This window comes from Camelus dromedarius, chromosome 9 (genome assembly GCF_036321535.1).
Source record: "Camelus dromedarius isolate mCamDro1 chromosome 9, mCamDro1.pat, whole genome shotgun sequence".
NCBI lineage: Eukaryota > Metazoa > Chordata > Mammalia > Artiodactyla > Camelidae > Camelus > Camelus dromedarius.
Window position 1 is genome coordinate 69,288,469 of NC_087444.1, and position 16,075 is coordinate 69,304,543.

Sequence of the window (16,075 nt, forward strand, 5' to 3'; positions counted from 1 at the left end):
AGCACCAGGCGCTCGGAGCCCACCCCACCAACAGAGATAGGAGGGGCCAGGCAAGGCCCAGCCCCTTTACGTCACGTCCGGTGAGGCGGGGCTTCGGGGCTTTCCCAGGGAAAGGAGGGGGGGAGAGTATCGGTTAACCCCTGCGTGGCTGGGCGGGCTGGAGCTCCCGGGCCGGAACCCGCGAGTTGTGTCTCCCCAGCCACACCCCTCGAGGGATTTAAAGGGACAGGAGGGGCCAGGTCCGGTCAAAGCCCGAGCCGAGGGTGCGGGCATGAGGCGCTGCCCGTGCCGGGGAAGCCTGAGCGAGGCGGAGGCCGGGGCGCTGCCGGGGGCGGCCCGCATGGGACTGGCGGCGCAGCGAGGGGGGCGGCGGCGGCAACCCGGGCAGCAGCGACCTGGGCCCGGCGCAGGGGGTCCAGTGGGGGGGCTGGAGAGGGGCGGGCCCCGGGTCGGGACCGAGGGATCCGATATCCACACCGAACCCGAGAGGGCCGGCCTTGGGCCTGAGTCGGGGACCGACGGACAGGCTGAGGTTGAAGCAGCTGGCCTCGGAGCGGAGACGGAGCGGCCCAGCCAAAAGACAGGCAGGTCCATCCTCCATACACTTCCAGAAAGGAGCACCCACTGTTCAGAGCTGGAGACAGCCGGTGCCCGGACAGACACCGGGACAGATGGCTTTTGGGCTGATCCACACAGGTTCGACCTCCAGTCTCAGCCAGAAAGGGCTAACCTCTGGGCACAGCCAGGGGTTGATGGGCCCTGGACAGAGCTAGAAATACATGGGTCACAGACCCAGCCAGCGAGGGCCAAGCCCTGGGCTAACCTCTGGACCCACCAGAACAGGTCCAACGCCTGGACTCAACCAGAGGGAGCCTCTCTCTCAACAGAGCCAAGTGCTGATGGCTCTTGGAAAGAATTGTACACTGATGGCTCCAGGACAAAACAGGATACTGAAGACCCCTGGACTGAGCTGCACAGTGATGGCTCCCAGATACCGCAGGATACTGAAACAGTCTGGAAACAGCCTGGCACCGATGGTTTCTCAACACAAGATACCGATGGCTTCTGGACACAGCCTGGCACTGATGGTCCCCAGACAGAGCCTGGGACAGACTGCCTTTTGGGGGAGAACAACCAAGATGGCCCATTAGAGGAACAAGAACACGGGGAGTTGGTGACTCACCTGTACTCTCACCTGGAATGTAGCCCCCTGACCCCTGTGCCCCGCCTCATCATCACTCCTGAAACCCCTGAGCCTGAGGCTCAGCCGGTGGAACCCCCCTCCCAGATTGAGGTGGGCAGTGGTGGCTTCTCCTCTGCCTCCTCTTTCGACGAGTCTGAGGATGACGTGGTGGCCGGGGGCGGAGGTGCCAGCGACCCTGAGGACAGGTCTGGGGTGAGTGGGACCCATCCTGCCTTTGAGCCTCATCCCCGCAAAACCTGATTCCTCCCTGCCTTTCCTTTGAGAAGTTCTCTAGAACTCTGCCAGCAGTTTCATCTCTGGGCACCTCTTCCCTCTGACAGCAGGGCTACTAATGCTCTCCAGGCACTCTCCAGTTAATGCTCTCCTTTCCCCTCACGCACCCCCCTTCCCGCCTCCAGTCCTGGGGTCTAAAATGGATGGTCACTGGCTGACTTCTTGGCACCCAGGAACCCCTGAAATTGTGTGAGTCTGTGTGTGTATAGACATGCTTTGCAGCAAGGGTCTATGACTTCTGTTGGATCCTCTAGACAGTCTATGACCCCAAACTCTGAAGAGCACTAGTATAGGGAGACAGAAAGGGTGCACTTTCTTTCTACCCTGCATTTCTTAGTCTGGAGCCTGTGGCTGCCTTAAGGGGTCACCAACCTTCACCCCCCTTAGCTCATTCACTTTTGTAAGGAGTGAGCTCCCAGCTTTTATCAGATTCTCAAAGGGCTATGTGAACCCCAAATGCTATGGGACCCCCAGCCTAGCCAGGGGCTCTCCCATCTCCCCATTGCCCCCCAGGCCCCCAGGAGTGCTCCTGCAGACTCTTGTTTACATTCTCCACCCTCACCTCTAGCTTGGGTGCGGTTCTCCTCTGGTGAATCAGGAGGCCAGCAGGGCAGGTTCAGGGAGGGAGGGTCAGCACAGAGGCAGGTGCAAGAGCCTCACGTGGACTTGGGTCTGCCTGCTGGGTCCTCCTCCTGTTGTCCTGGGGCCCTTGGTTGGAGTCTTCCCTGAGCCCCCCTCACCCCACATGCTTCCCTTTAGGAATGTGCTCTCACATGTGGCCACAGATGTAAGAGACAGACCTGCCTCAACCTGCCTGTGCTGGAGTTAAGGAGCTGACCCTGGGGGCTTTCTGCAATGCTGCTCTCTCTGCCTACTCCCTCACCTCCTTGTCATCTGAGAACAGCTGCACTGAGGTGCATGAAGAAAAAAAATATAGCAGCTATCATTTGCCTGTGCTCAGCCCTGTGCTAAGCTCCTTGCTCGTATTAACTCATTTAATCTTCACAGCAGCCCTATGAGGTCCTATTATCCCCATTTTAGAGATGAGGAAACTGAGGCACAGAGACTCATCCAAAGTCACAGACCTTGGAAGACACAGAACTGCAATTCAAACCCTTACTGAACACCAGGCACTTTCCCAAGTGCTGTGTACGTATTAACTCATTGCATCCTCATAACAGGGCTGTAAGAGTGGGATTATTTATTATCTCCATTTTACAGAGAGGAAACTGAAGCCTAGAGAGGTGAGGGCACTGGCTGAGAGTTGGCCAAGTCTAGTGGGAGCCCGGATTCTAACTCAGTTCTGGCTGATTTGAAAACCCAGTCTTTTTAACCCTTGCAGCATGTGGATCCATCCCTAACTTGACTTCCTCCCAGGTCTCCTGATCTCCAGTTTTTCCTTATCATTCCAGAATCTGTCTCCAGAGCCCAGCTTTGATTAACTTTTGAATTTTCCCTGCTCCAGAGTCTTCCATGGCTCCCCAGGGCCTTGCTGATAGCGATCAGGAGTTCAGTCCTGTGTTCAGAGCTTCCTGTCTCCAGCTCCTTCCTAGTTCAGCTCCCCTCCTGACTCCTTCTGCTGCAGGGAAGCTGAAGTACACACTGTTCTCTCGAACACCCTGCTGCCATCCTGCCTCCATGCGTTGCTCAAGCTGTTCCCACCACCCAGAATACCCCTCGCTTCTTTCCCGCTTCGTTTTGAAATCCCATCTGACCTTAAAGGCCCAGCTACTTTTTTCCTTTCCTCCCCTTGTCCTTCCTTCTTACACCCATCCTGTCCTCCTAATCAGACAACAAACAGTTCCCAATCCCTACTATGTGTCCGGCCCTATGTTGGCTTTGCTAGGGACACAGCAGTGACCCAGACACTGCCTACTTGGAGCACCCAGGCCGATGGAGGAGACAGACCCATCACCAGGCAGTGACAGCTCAGAGTGGTCAGGCCAGGGATGGGGGAAGCCCAGAGGGTTGTGGGAGTCTAGAGAAGGTGACTGGCCAGACCAGAGAGGGCTTCCTAGAGAAGGGGGGCACGTGGGCTGGGGCCATCATGAAACCATCTGAGAAAGCCCAGATTAACTATCAGATCTAAGAAAAGAGAGAGAAGATACTGAATATGCTTATGGGAAAAAAAAGAGACAGTTTCAACCAACCTTCTTCAATCCAAACAACATTTTTGGAGCACCTATTGTGTATCAGGCCATGCCTGGGGACACGGTTGTAACCATGACAACCCCAGACCTGCCCTCAAAGCTTGTAGTCCAGCAGGGCTGTAGTGGGTAAGCCCAGGGCAGTGGGGTTGGACCAGAGATAAGACCTCAGCACTGGGCTATGTGATTTGGACGGGTGACTTCACCCCTCTGCATCTCTGATTCCTCTTCTGTAACAGTCAACAATCCTCCTGGGGTTGTGTTTTTAGGATTAAGTAGGTTGTGGCACACTGAACCTTTGTCATTGTGCCTGGAATGTTCCAGGTGCTTAGTAAACAGGAACCTTTATTAATCACCTCCTCTCCAGGGCTGGCAGCTGGAGAGGGGAGGGAATAGCCCTTCCTGAATCCTGCAGTCTAACACCCTGCCTCTTCCCACCGTCAATTAGATGTCTGCTAGGTAGCTGGGCTCTGGGAGGCAGGAGAGAACATGGTCTCAGCCCTGGGGTCGGAGGAGATGAGGCACACAGCTTTTTCCTCTGGGGTCGACCCATTCTCCCAGTGCTTGCTAAGAGCCTGCTATGTGCTTGGAGCAGAGAAGGTATTCGCATTTGCGTGTGTGCATGCGGTGAATCAGACACTAACCAGGTCTCAAGAAGCTCTTGGTTCAGTCAACATGTTACAACTAAATCTTTGCTTTCTGTTTACTTCTCTGTTTGTTGTTGTTGTTGTTGTTGTTGTTGTTGTTGTTGCTCCTGTCTCTCTCTCTCTGTCTTTCTCTGCTTCTATGTTTTTCTTTCTCTGTCATTACTTTGTATCTGTCTCCCTTTCTGTCTTTCTATCTTTCTCTTCTAGTAATTCTGTGCCTGTCAGAAGAGATCAGAATTTGCTACAGTAACAACCATCCCCCAAACTTAGTGACTTTGAGCAACAAAGGATTATTTTTGTTCATACTTCACATTGACCTGGTAAATGATGGGTGAGGGCGCCCTGCTCTGTGCTGTCTTCACTCAGCCTCTGTTTCTTTTCCCACAGTTCCCCCAACAATTTTCTTTTTGTGTATGTGTGTGTGGGGAGGTAATTAGGTTTATTTATTCATTTATTTATTTTTAATGGAGGTACTGGGGATTGAACCCAGGACCTCACACATGCCAGGTATGCACACTGCACTATACCCTGCCCCAACCCTTTTCTACAATAGGGAACAGAACATGGAGAGTCATGCACTGGCTTTAAGGCTTCCACCCAGGAGTGCTCACATGTCATTGGCCAAAGCTAAGTTCCAGCTGTCATGACTGCCGCAATCTCTGTCTTTGTCCCTGTCTCTCTGTCTCTGTCATCACTTTGTCATCTGTCTCTGTTTCTGTCTGTCCCTGTGGTTCAGCCTCCATCCATCAATTCCTGCCTGTATCATTTTCCTTGGAAGATCTGACTTAATTCAGGGACAGAGAGAAGGCTTCCATGTTTTTGGCGTGTATATGTCTGGGGGAAGATTTGGGGGTTGCTGGTAAATGCAACAAAACCTAGCCTATCTTTAGTCCTTCAAGAAAGACAGAGAGACACAAAGTGATGACAGACACAGAGAGAAATGGACAGAGGCTCTTCCCCGCCTTTGCTGAGGCCTTTGGCGATCTCATGATTGCTAAAGTAAGTGAGCTTTGCTCACCCCAGTGAGCTTGGGACTAGGGATCCCAGGAAACCCCCGGCTGTGGGAAGACCCCAGGTCCAGCTTGGTTCCCTCTCATGGCAGCAGCCCCATCCCCTTCCCTCCTCAGCCTTGCCCTGACCCCAGACTCTCTGCCCCACACAGAACAAACCATGGAAGAAGCTGAAGACTGTTCTGAAATATTCGCCCTTTGTGGTCTCCTTCCGAAAACACTACCCTTGGGTCCAGCTGTCTGGACACTCTGGTAAGAGCATTAGGGAGAAGGGAGGGCAGGGGGCAGGCAGGGCTAGGCAGAGACGCCTGGGCTGGGGAAGGGACTGCTCTTTGTACTTTAGTTTCCCCGTCTGTAAAATGGGCTTGGTGACCGTCTCCAGGGGGCTGAGGGAGCTGTTATTGGAAGTACTTAGGCCTGGGCTGGGCCATTCGTACATCAGAGACAGGATGGAGGGCTGTTCCCTGTTACTCCTGTGTTGGGAATCGGGGACAAATCTTCAACCAGGGGGAAAGACGGGCCTGGGCTCAAATCCTAGTTGTGCTCTTTATTAGTGGATGACCCTGGGCAAGTTACTTTCCCTCACCGGTCTTCAGTGTCCTCCTTTGTAATATGAGATAATTGTACCCCCCTTGCAGGGTAAACTGAAGGGTTAACATCAAAATGTGTATCAAGATTGAGAGACAGGTCCCTCATAAACGACAATTTTCAGTCCCTATCATCGCCCTGTGTCAGAGAAGGGTAGGCCCCCAGTAAGAAACAGCTATAAGGGTTTTCCTCCAGAACCTAGCACAATGTCTATAACACTGTAGCACAAGGCCGAGCATATAGTACTTTTGGGAAAGGGCTGGACAATGAGTATAAACTACTCAACTTTACTATTGCAGCATGAAAGCAGCCACAGGTAATTCAGAAACGTGAGCGTGTCTGTGTTCCAATAAAGCTTTGTTTACAAAAACAAGCAGTGGGCTGGACTAGACAGACTGTACCTACCAGCAGAGGGAGGCAGGAAGGGAACTTATCTGCCTGTTCATCCTTAGAGCTGAGCCAGAGAAAGGCAAGGGCCCCCTCAAACTGAAAACACAGGCCAGCCGTCTGTATGTATCCCAGTTACTATTGCTGAGTTAAAAAAACAAAAAAACAAAAAATGGAAAACTCAAAACTTAGCAGCGTTTTAAAAAAAAATCACAATTTAGTGGAATAAAACAAGGATTTTATTACACTCACAGGTTTGGGGTCAGGAATTCAGACAGGGCATGGCAGGGATGGCTTGTGGCTGCTCTGCAATACCTGGGAATTCAGCTAGGACAACTTGAAGGCTGCAAGCTGAAAATGTTTGGAGGTTCATTCACTCACACGCCAGGCAGTGGATACTGGTTACTTGCTGGTTCTCAGCTGGAAAGCCTGTATGTGGCTTTTCTTTGTGGCTGTTTGGGCTTCCTCACAATGAGGTGGCCTCAGAGCAGTCAGGTTTCTTACATGGCAGCTCAGAGCTGCAAAGGTGTCTCTGCCAACAAAGTGGAAGCTGATCCCCTGTTTAAGACTTAGACTCTGAAGTTACTTCTGGCATAAGCCCTCTCAGATTCAAAGGGAGAAAAATTAGATTCCACTTCTTTTTTAATTGAAATAGTTGATTTACAATGTTGTGCTAATTTCCGGTATATAGATTCCACTTCTTGCTGTGAGTGGCAGAATTCTAGAAGAGCATGATGTGGGACATGAACTACTGTTGCAGCCGTCTTTGGAAAATATAATCTGAAAATACAATCTGCCTCAATGAGAATTTGTAATTCTAAGCTACACTAACTATCTACATGGCTCAGGAAATGCCAGATTTGTAACTTAACTTAAGGTCCTGATTGTTAGCACTCTGGGACTCCAGGCAGAAGCAAATGCAAATCTGCTCTGGGGAGTCATGCTCTTAACTCAGATCTCACAAAAAATTCCCACAGCTGATGGTGAGTTCATAATCCAAAATTATAAAACCAATGACACAATCATTGGTGTTGTGAAAAGGACCCTGTTCAAACAAAATGCAGAAATAGGCCCTTCCTTCACCACCTCTGGCCCAGATTTTGAGAGTTGCAGGGAAGGGAAGTATTGTGGAAGGGTCAGGCAAAATGATGATGGCGAGGATCTGATACATATGAGAGATGGGGGGGAGTCTTGCTCATCCAGTTTCTAACCCTCTCCTTGACTGCTGCTCATAGGGAACTTCCAGGCAGGAGAGGATGGTTGGATTCTAAAGCGTTTCTGTCAGTGTGAGCAGCGGAGCCTGGAGCAGCTGATGCGGGACCCCCTGCGGCCTTTCGTGCCAGCCTACTATGGCATGGTGCAGCGGGATGGCCAGGCCTTCAACCAGATGGAAGATCTCCTGGCAGACTTTGAAAACCCCTCCATCATGGACTGCAAGATGGGCAGCAGGTGGGTTCAGGGGCAGCCATGGGGCAGAGGTGGAGGGTCAGGTGGGCATTTTTGAAGATAGCGCCAAGCTGATCTTCAAAATGGTTCTACCAGCATCTTTTCCCACCAACAGTGTGTGAGAGTTCCAGTTGTTCTGTCTTCTTATCAACACTTCATATTACCTGTTATATCACTTTTAGCCCTTCTGGTGAATGTCTCATTATGGTTTTAATGTCTGTTTCTCTGATGACCAAAGAAGTGGAGCATTGGTTGACAACTTGGATATCCTCTTTGGAAAAGTGTCCATTTTAATATTTTGCCCACCTTTCTTTTCGGCTGTCTGTCTTTTTCTTTGTGTTATAAAGATTTGTAATTCTTTATATATTTTAGAAATAAGTCCTTTGCTGGAGATACACACACACACACACACACACACACCCATCCTACAACTCTCCCATTTCATTCTCTTAATAATATCTTTTGATAAACAGACGTACCTTTTTTTTTTTCTGTCTACCCTTATGTCCATGAACTTTTTTTTTTTAATTAAAGTGTAGTTGATTTATAATGTTAGTTTCAGGTGTACAGCAAAGTGATTCAGTTATATATATACATACTTTCAATTTTGGATTATTTTCCATTATATGTTATTACAAGAAGTTGAATATAGTTCCCTGTGCTATACAGTAGGTCCTTGGTGTTTTTTTTTTTTTTAATACTTTAAATTTAATACAGTTTGTCAATTTTGTCCATGATGATTAGTAGCTTTGTATTTAAAAAATCTGTTACTCCAAGGTCATGAAGGTCTTCTCCTATGTTTTCTTCTATAAGCTTTGTTTTAACTTTCACATTTAGCTCTGCAATCCATCTAGAATGAATTTTTCTATATGGTGTGAGGTAGGAATCGAGGTTCTTTTTTTTTTTCTCCCTCCCCATATCCTATTGACCTAGCACCATTTGTTGAAAAGATTTCCCTTTCTACACTGAATTGCAGTGCCCTCCTTGTCATAAATTGGGTGAATGTAGATGTGTGTGTCTGTTTGTGAACTCTGTTCCAGTCTATCGATCTATTTGTCTGTTCTTGTGCCACACTGTAGTTTTATAATATGCCTTGATATCAGGGAGTATAAGTCCTCCAGCTTTGTTCTTCATAATTTCTTCTGTGACACCCTCCTTGTCCCAGGACCTACCTGGAGGAGGAGCTGGTGAAGGCACGAGAACGGCCCCGGCCCCGCAAAGACATGTATGAGAAGATGGTGGCTGTGGACCCCGGGGCCCCCACCCCCGAGGAACATGCCCAGGGTGCAGTCACCAAGCCCCGCTACATGCAGTGGCGGGAGACCATGAGCTCCACCTCCACCCTGGGCTTCCGGATCGAGGGCATCAAGGTGAGGGCCAGGAGCTGCTAGCCTGCCTGTCTCTAGAGGGCTTGGAGCTAGATCTGAGGCAGGGCTTCCTAGGGAACCAGGGTGTCAGAGAAACTGGAAAGAAGCAAGATCTGGAGAGAGAGCAGGAGACTTCGGAGGATGGAAGGACTGGGGCTAGGAGAGGCCCTGCTTCTCTCTCACCCACGTGTCCATCAGTGACCAAGTTTTGTTTATCTGTCTGCCTGAGCATCTCTCCATTCCATCTTCTTTTCCCCTTCCCAAGGCTCTGTTTGCCTCCGGCCCCATCTTCTCCGGCCCTCGTCTCCCTGGGCTTCCAGACCCTGGCCTCACCCCCTCTGACCATCATCCAACACAGCAGCTGGAGGGGCTTTTTCCTCGTTATGGAGAAAAATTTTCTGTTTTCTTCTTTCTTTTCTCCCTTCCTTCCTTCCTTCCTTCCTTCCTTCCTTCCTTCCTTCCGTGAATTAAATCTAGTTGTTTGAATAGCTATTTCCACAGTTCGAAAGTCAAAATAATATTATAAAAGGGTATATAGGAGAAATCTCTCTCCCAGCCCTGTTGCTGTCCTTCCCATTCTGTCCCACCAACCCCCGCCTCCTCATGGGAAAGCACTTTATCATTTTTTTATATTTTTTCCTGTATATGCAAACAAATGCAATTGTACGTACTAAATTTTCCTCCCTTTCTTACAAAAGGTGGTATAGTCCTGGAGAGTTTTCCATATCATTTCATAGAGAGATAGGAGACCCTTCCTTCTTTCCTCCCTCCCTCCCTCCCTTCTTTCCTTCTTTCCTTCCTTCTTTTACAGCTCTATAACAGCTGTTTGTGGCTGTGCCACAGTCCCCTGTAGATGGCACAGTGAAGTACTTTCATTTGTTAGGTAGAGTCCTGCCCTCTCCTGCTACAGGCCCTCTCCACATGATGTTCCCTGTGCCAGGACTGTCTTCCCCTGGTTGACTCCCAGTTATTTTCATGTCTCCTTACAAATTTCATTTCCTCCAGTAAGCCCTCCTTGATTTCCACCCTACTAGATCACAGCGTCTCTTTATCTCTTCGTAACTCCCTTTACTCCATTATTCTTATCTCCCTTTGTGATGACCTTATTCAATACCTGCCTCCCTCATCTGCTTGTACCTGTCCTGTTATCTCCATGTTACCAGTGCCCACATGGCACTTTGGCACCAAATGGCAGAATGGCTCAGGGGGCTTCTCTATGCCTCTCTCAGACATAACAAAATATTAGTCTCATTTACTGAGTGCTTACTTACTACATGCCAGACACTGTGCGGTGTATCCTGCACACCCAGTCTCCTCTAATCCTTATATCACTTTAGGAGGAAGATACTAACACAATTCCCATTTTCCAGTTGAGGAAATCACAGCTGAGGCAGGTGAAGTGACTTGCTTAAGGCTACCCAGCTAGAAAGTAGCAGTCATGATTCAAGGCCAGATCCACCCCTGCTGTAAAGCCCTCTTGGCTAGACTGGCTCCACCAGGGAGTTCAAGGTTAGACTTGAAGGACTGGTTGCTCAGGAGTATGACTTAGGGCTGGGCAGGTGGGCTGGCTTCCCTTGGGCAGCAGGTGAGCATAGAGGCAGGTAGGCGGCTCCCAGAGGTGCCTGAGGCTGCTTGGTGTCGGGCGTGGGAAGAAAAAGTCATGCTACCCCTCATCCTGCAGAAAGCCGACGGGACCTGCAACACTAACTTCAAGAAAACCCAGGAGCTGGAGCAGGTGACAAAGGTGCTGGAGGACTTTGTGGACGGAAACCGTGCCATCCTGGTGAGCGGGGCACCCAGCTTAGGACCACCACTGTCATGGTTGCTCCCAAGTCAATGGTCTTTTTCTTTTCTTTCTTTTTTTTTTTTTATCATGCCATTTCTTTTTTTTAATGGGACTCTTTCATGATCTATTAAGGTGCCTAATTTAGGGCCATGCATACATTGCCACTATGACTTTTTCTTTAGGGATATCTTCTTTTTTGGGGGGGGGGACGGGAAGGTAATTAGGTTTATTTATTTATTTTAATGGAGGTACTGGGGATTGAGTCCAGGACCTCATGCATGCTAAGTACACACTCTACCACTGAGCCATACCCTCCCCACAGCAGTCATTTGCTGCGGGCCGAGGCTGGCTGATACTAGCTGGCGTTGCTCACTGTCTGGCCAGCTGTGGCCTGGCCGGGGCTGGCTGGTCTAGGAGGGCTCTACTCACGTCTGGTGGCTGCCTCACTGTCTCAGCTGATGGCTTGATCCAGTAGGCTAGCCCGGGCTTGTTCTCATGGTGGAAGCAACCTGCCAAGAGAACAAGTGAAAAATCCAAGCTTCTCGATGGCTAGGCTCAGAATGGCCACCATCCTTCCTGCCATGTTCTTCTGGCCAAAGCAAGTCATAATGACCAAAGCCTAGATTCTAAGGGAAAGCCTCCACCTCTTGGTGAGAGGAGCTGCTAGGAATTGTGGGTATTCTGTAATCTACTGAGCACACTCTTGTCTGTGCCATGCGCCCACCCCCACCTGCCATTTCCCCATGGCTCCCCTCATCCCATCCTGGCTGGGGTCTGCCTGCTTCTTCTGGGGGTGCGGAATGAGGTCAGATCTCAAGGTGGGTAAGGACCCACAAAGTCCCTAAGCTAACCAAAAAACCCTCCCTCTCATGCACAGAGAAAGTACGTGGCACGCCTAGAAGAACTTCGTGAAGCTCTGGAGAACTCCCCCTTCTTCAAGACCCACGAGGTGCGAGCCCCGGCCGCCATGGGGACAAAGGGCCCTGTGTTTGGGGGCAGTGTCGGGGTCCAGGTGGCACTTAGGAGAAACTGCCGGCAGGGTCACAGGCCAAAGGAGGCCTGGTTTGAGGGTTTGTTTCTTTACGGTAGAGGCAGCCTTAGGGATTTCAGGGAGGTGGGACAGTTAGGAGCGTGGACTTGAGCCAGGTGGCCTGAGGATGAAGGCTGGCTCTGCTGTGTGACCCTGGGTATGTGACCTACCTTGTCAGGGCTCAGTTTCCTCCTAACATGGGAGGAACAATAGCACCTTCCTTACAGAGCCACCGAGGTAGAAGACTGCAGAGCGTTGTTGGGAGTGTAGACCTGCTCTCAGCGCCCAGCTCTTGTGATTATTTTATAATCACAATCATTTACAATGATTGTTCCCTGTGTTCCTGGTTTGGTGGCTCTCCCCTCCCCCTCTCGTCTCCCTCTGGCAGCCTGTGTCTCTTTGGAAACATTCATCTCTCCGGGCTGTTTCAGAAAGTCTGGGAAGGGGTGACTTCGCTGTGTATCTCCGCCTCTCCCTCCAAGCCCCTGTCTCTTTCCTGCTATCACTGACTTCTGAAAGGGCACCGATCTGGGAGGCAGGCATTTGACTCCCAGCCACCGGAGCCTGGGCAGTGGCTCTGCAGGCCTGTTTCCTGACCCGCAGGATGGGGAAACAGCAGCACCTGCCTCACAGGTGTGGTGAAGGTTAAGTGGATTAATAAACAGTTAAAGCCCGGCCCACAGTAAACCCTCAGTATGTGCCAACTTTTACTGTCATGTTTGTTATCACCAAAAGTCACCCTCATCATCCTCATCACCACCCTCGGGCTTTACACACAAGTCACAAAGAGGAGGCCTGGGGACCCCATCTCTTCTGTCCCCGTTTAGTTTCACCTGCCCAGTGACTTCACATTTTAAGAGATGAGTTGCCAACATTTAAAACGTGTGAGATTTCACACCAAAATTGAGATTTCCAGTTTCCCCTGGCGTGATGGGAGACGTGGCCACGCTGGGCCACTCACCATATGCTGACCTTCTTCTGACAGCCACCTGCTCACCTGCCCAGTCTGGGTTCTCTGGGAATCATGGTGTTTGAAACCCAACTAGTGAAAGGGACGGGCTTGCAAACGTAGAGTTACATGAAAGGCAAGAATGTATTTCTGAAGAGTGATTTGTTTATTTCGTTTTTTTGGCCAGAAGAGGTGGTAATTATGTTTATTTATTTCTTAAGTTTTAGAGGAGGTACTGGGGATTGAACTCAGGACCTCCTGCATGCTAAGCATGCACTCTACCACTTGAGCTATACCCTCCCCCCAAAAAATGTATTTCTAATTAAACAAAAACAAAAACTAAAAACCCCAGTGTCTACTGAGGACTGTGTGCCAGACCCCACAAGGCACCTTGTGAATTGCAGATCATGGAATGCTGCCCTGACCCCAGGATGCAGGGGCTATTATCATCCCCATTCTACAGATGAGGAAACTGAGGCCCGGGGAAAGGAAGCCACTGGTCTGGGGTCCCCAGCAGCAATCCACTGGGGCTAATAGTTGATGCCCTTTAGCCACAGGGAGGTATTATCCACTTTCTCAGTCCCCACCGGGCTCCTTTGACCCAATCAGGATCCTGCTGGCATTTGAGTTGTACCCGAGCTTGAAAAAGGGTAACAATTAAGCTAGTTGTGCATTTGTTTATGTGGGCCACTCTTCTAAGAGCTTCATCTGGATTAATTCATACTTACAGTAAGCACAACCTTTGAGGTAAATGGTGCTCTCAATCCATCATTTTGACTTTGTAGATGAGGACACAGAGATTAAGGAGAGGTTAAGTCACTTGCCCAAGGCCACAGAGCCAGTAAGTGGCAGAGCTAGGATCTTTTTTTCTTTAAAGAAAGCTTTATTCACTACATACATCCTAACAATGTTCTGTCAATGAAGCAAGGTCTAAATAAACTTAAAAATCTTTTCAAATACAAAGCAACTTAACAACTAAACTGCCAGCATGTTTGAAAACAGAGAACTCAGGAAAGTTTTTTTTTTCCTAACATTCATATAGTTTGTTCTTAACCCCAAAAAGAAGGTTTCACATTTCAAGTTACTAACTTACCTCCGTAGTGTACGTATGTGAAATGGTTTTGAAACAGCAGGACAGACAGACCATAGATATGAGGCTCATTGCTACTTAACTATGTCACTAACATTTGGGGTTTTTTGTTTGTTTGTTTTTTGAGGGGTAGGTAAATTATTTATTTGTATTTAGAGGAGGCACTGGGGATTGAACCCAGGACCTCCTGCATGCTAAGCAAGCCCTGTACCATTTGAGCTATACCCTCCTGCCACCAGCATCTGTTTTTAAGATAGTTTGGTAAATTGCCAGGTTAAGACACCATTTTTCTCCCCTTTTTTCCCTTTTCTTTCCTCTCTTTTTTTTTTCCTAAATAATTTATAGGCACATGTAAACTACAGTAAGACCCGTGGGCCAGAGTTTCACCCGTGAACCTCTGTGATAATCGGTTCTTCACTGGAAGGAAAATAAAGCTCAAATTTGAACCCAGGCAGCCTGGCTCCAAAGTTCATGCTGTCAGATACCCTGCTCAGCTGCCTGGAGAAGCAAGGACCTTGGCCAGTGCCTGCTCCTCCCTTTAACCTCCTGCCTCTCCCTCCCTCTGCAGGTGGTAGGCAGCTCCCTCCTCTTTGTGCACGACCACACCGGCCTGGCCAAGGTCTGGATGATTGACTTCGGCAAGACAGTGGCCCTGCCTGACCACCAGACGCTCAGCCACCGGCTGCCCTGGGCTGAGGGCAACCGTGAGGACGGCTACCTCTGGGGCCTGGACAACATGATTCACCTCCTCCAGGGCCTGGCTCAGAGTTGACCCGCTCGCCCATCCCCAGGTTTATTTATTGGATGGTGACCATCTGGCTGGAGGGGCCCCGAGATGCGTGGAGGCCTGAGGTTGGCCACAGGGGAGCTGAAGTCCAGGGATGGGAGAGGTTGTGTTGCACACCATGCAGGACCAGCGTGGAAGATCGAAGGGCCTTTGGAGATCAGGGAGCGCCTAATCTTCCATGACACAGGGGTTGTTAAGAACTGGCAAGGCAGCGTGACCTGGTTGGGTCCCACCATGAGTCAGAACCAGACTGGGTCCTCTGACCAGCCAGGAAGGGGCTGCAGAGGCTGCAACTAAACCACGCGCCTTGGAAGAACACAATGCAGATGCCACAAGGCACAGGTGTGACCTTGGGCCTGTCACCACATGAATGACTGTGATCACTGCCTCCTTGTCAGCCCCTCCCTCTGCAAGCTGGCTCCCTGTGGGGCCCCGGAGAACCAGACCTTATTTGTGAACAAATGTAAGAGCCATTGGTTCACCACCCAGACTAGTTATGGCCCCAGCTCTTCATCCGGGGGCGGTGGGCGCTCAGAGTGCCGACTGGCTCTAAGGGTGTGGCCCCACGGGACTGGCCTGGGAGCTGACACTGCTGGGCGGGGCCTCGTTCACCCTGTCCTCTCCACCTTTGGCCCCATGGCATCCTCCCTACTCCTGGGAGAACTCTGCTGACCCCTGCAGACCAAAACCACGGCCAAGTCCCGCGTCAGCACTGTGACCAAGCACAACCTCGTTCCTCGGGCACCAACCTCAGCCTCGGGACTTCCTCATCTGCCCTTTACCCTTTTCTGTCTCCTTCCTCCTAGCGGACTAGACTGAGGTGGCAGGAAGGGCTTTCAGATGGAGAAGCAGGCTTGGGAATCAGCTGCCTCCCTCGGGAGGCACCCATCCCTAACCTCTGCCGTGAAGAGGCCCTGCTTGGGCCTGAGGCACAGGGTGGGTGGGGCTACTGGCCACGACCTCGGGCCTGCAACCTGGTCCAAACCGAAGACCCCAGCACCCTGAGGTGTCCTTCTCCTGCACCTAACTCTGGGTTCCTGGCCTGCAAGGCTGGACGTGGGGAGGACAGGCACCTCCCTCTCCTTAAGCCAAAGCTCTAACGTGGTCTTCCAGGGCCAAGGTGCGCTCCTTTTCTACCGACCATCTTTACACTTATTTATACGTGGGAGGTAGTTGTTAGGTGGGGCAATGCTGGGGAACAGGAGGCAAAATCACTGCACTGTCTCCCCCCATGAGGACACCCCAATAAACAGCACAGTCAGTTTTGTGGAGTCTTCTCTTTTGCATCATGGGTGTGTGGGCTCAGAACTCATAATCTGAGCATTAGCGATGGGGCGGTGAGGGGATGACTGGTTTGGGGTGGA

General features: G+C 50.5%; 1 protein-coding gene across 1 annotated transcript; it reads left to right on the forward strand.

The window, feature by feature from the left end:
* Nucleotides 1-106: 106 nt before the first annotated feature.
* On the forward strand, nucleotides 107-15,977 carry ITPKC (inositol-trisphosphate 3-kinase C). Its single transcript, XM_010985217.3, has 7 exons — nucleotides 107-1,396; nucleotides 5,434-5,533; nucleotides 7,492-7,705; nucleotides 8,868-9,072; nucleotides 10,751-10,852; nucleotides 11,733-11,804; nucleotides 14,493-15,977. The coding sequence occupies exons 1-7, from the start codon at nucleotides 272-274 to the stop codon at nucleotides 14,694-14,696; spliced, it is 2,022 nt and encodes a 673-aa protein (XP_010983519.2). The 5' UTR covers nucleotides 107-271; the 3' UTR covers nucleotides 14,697-15,977.
* Nucleotides 15,978-16,075: the final 98 nt, after the last annotated feature.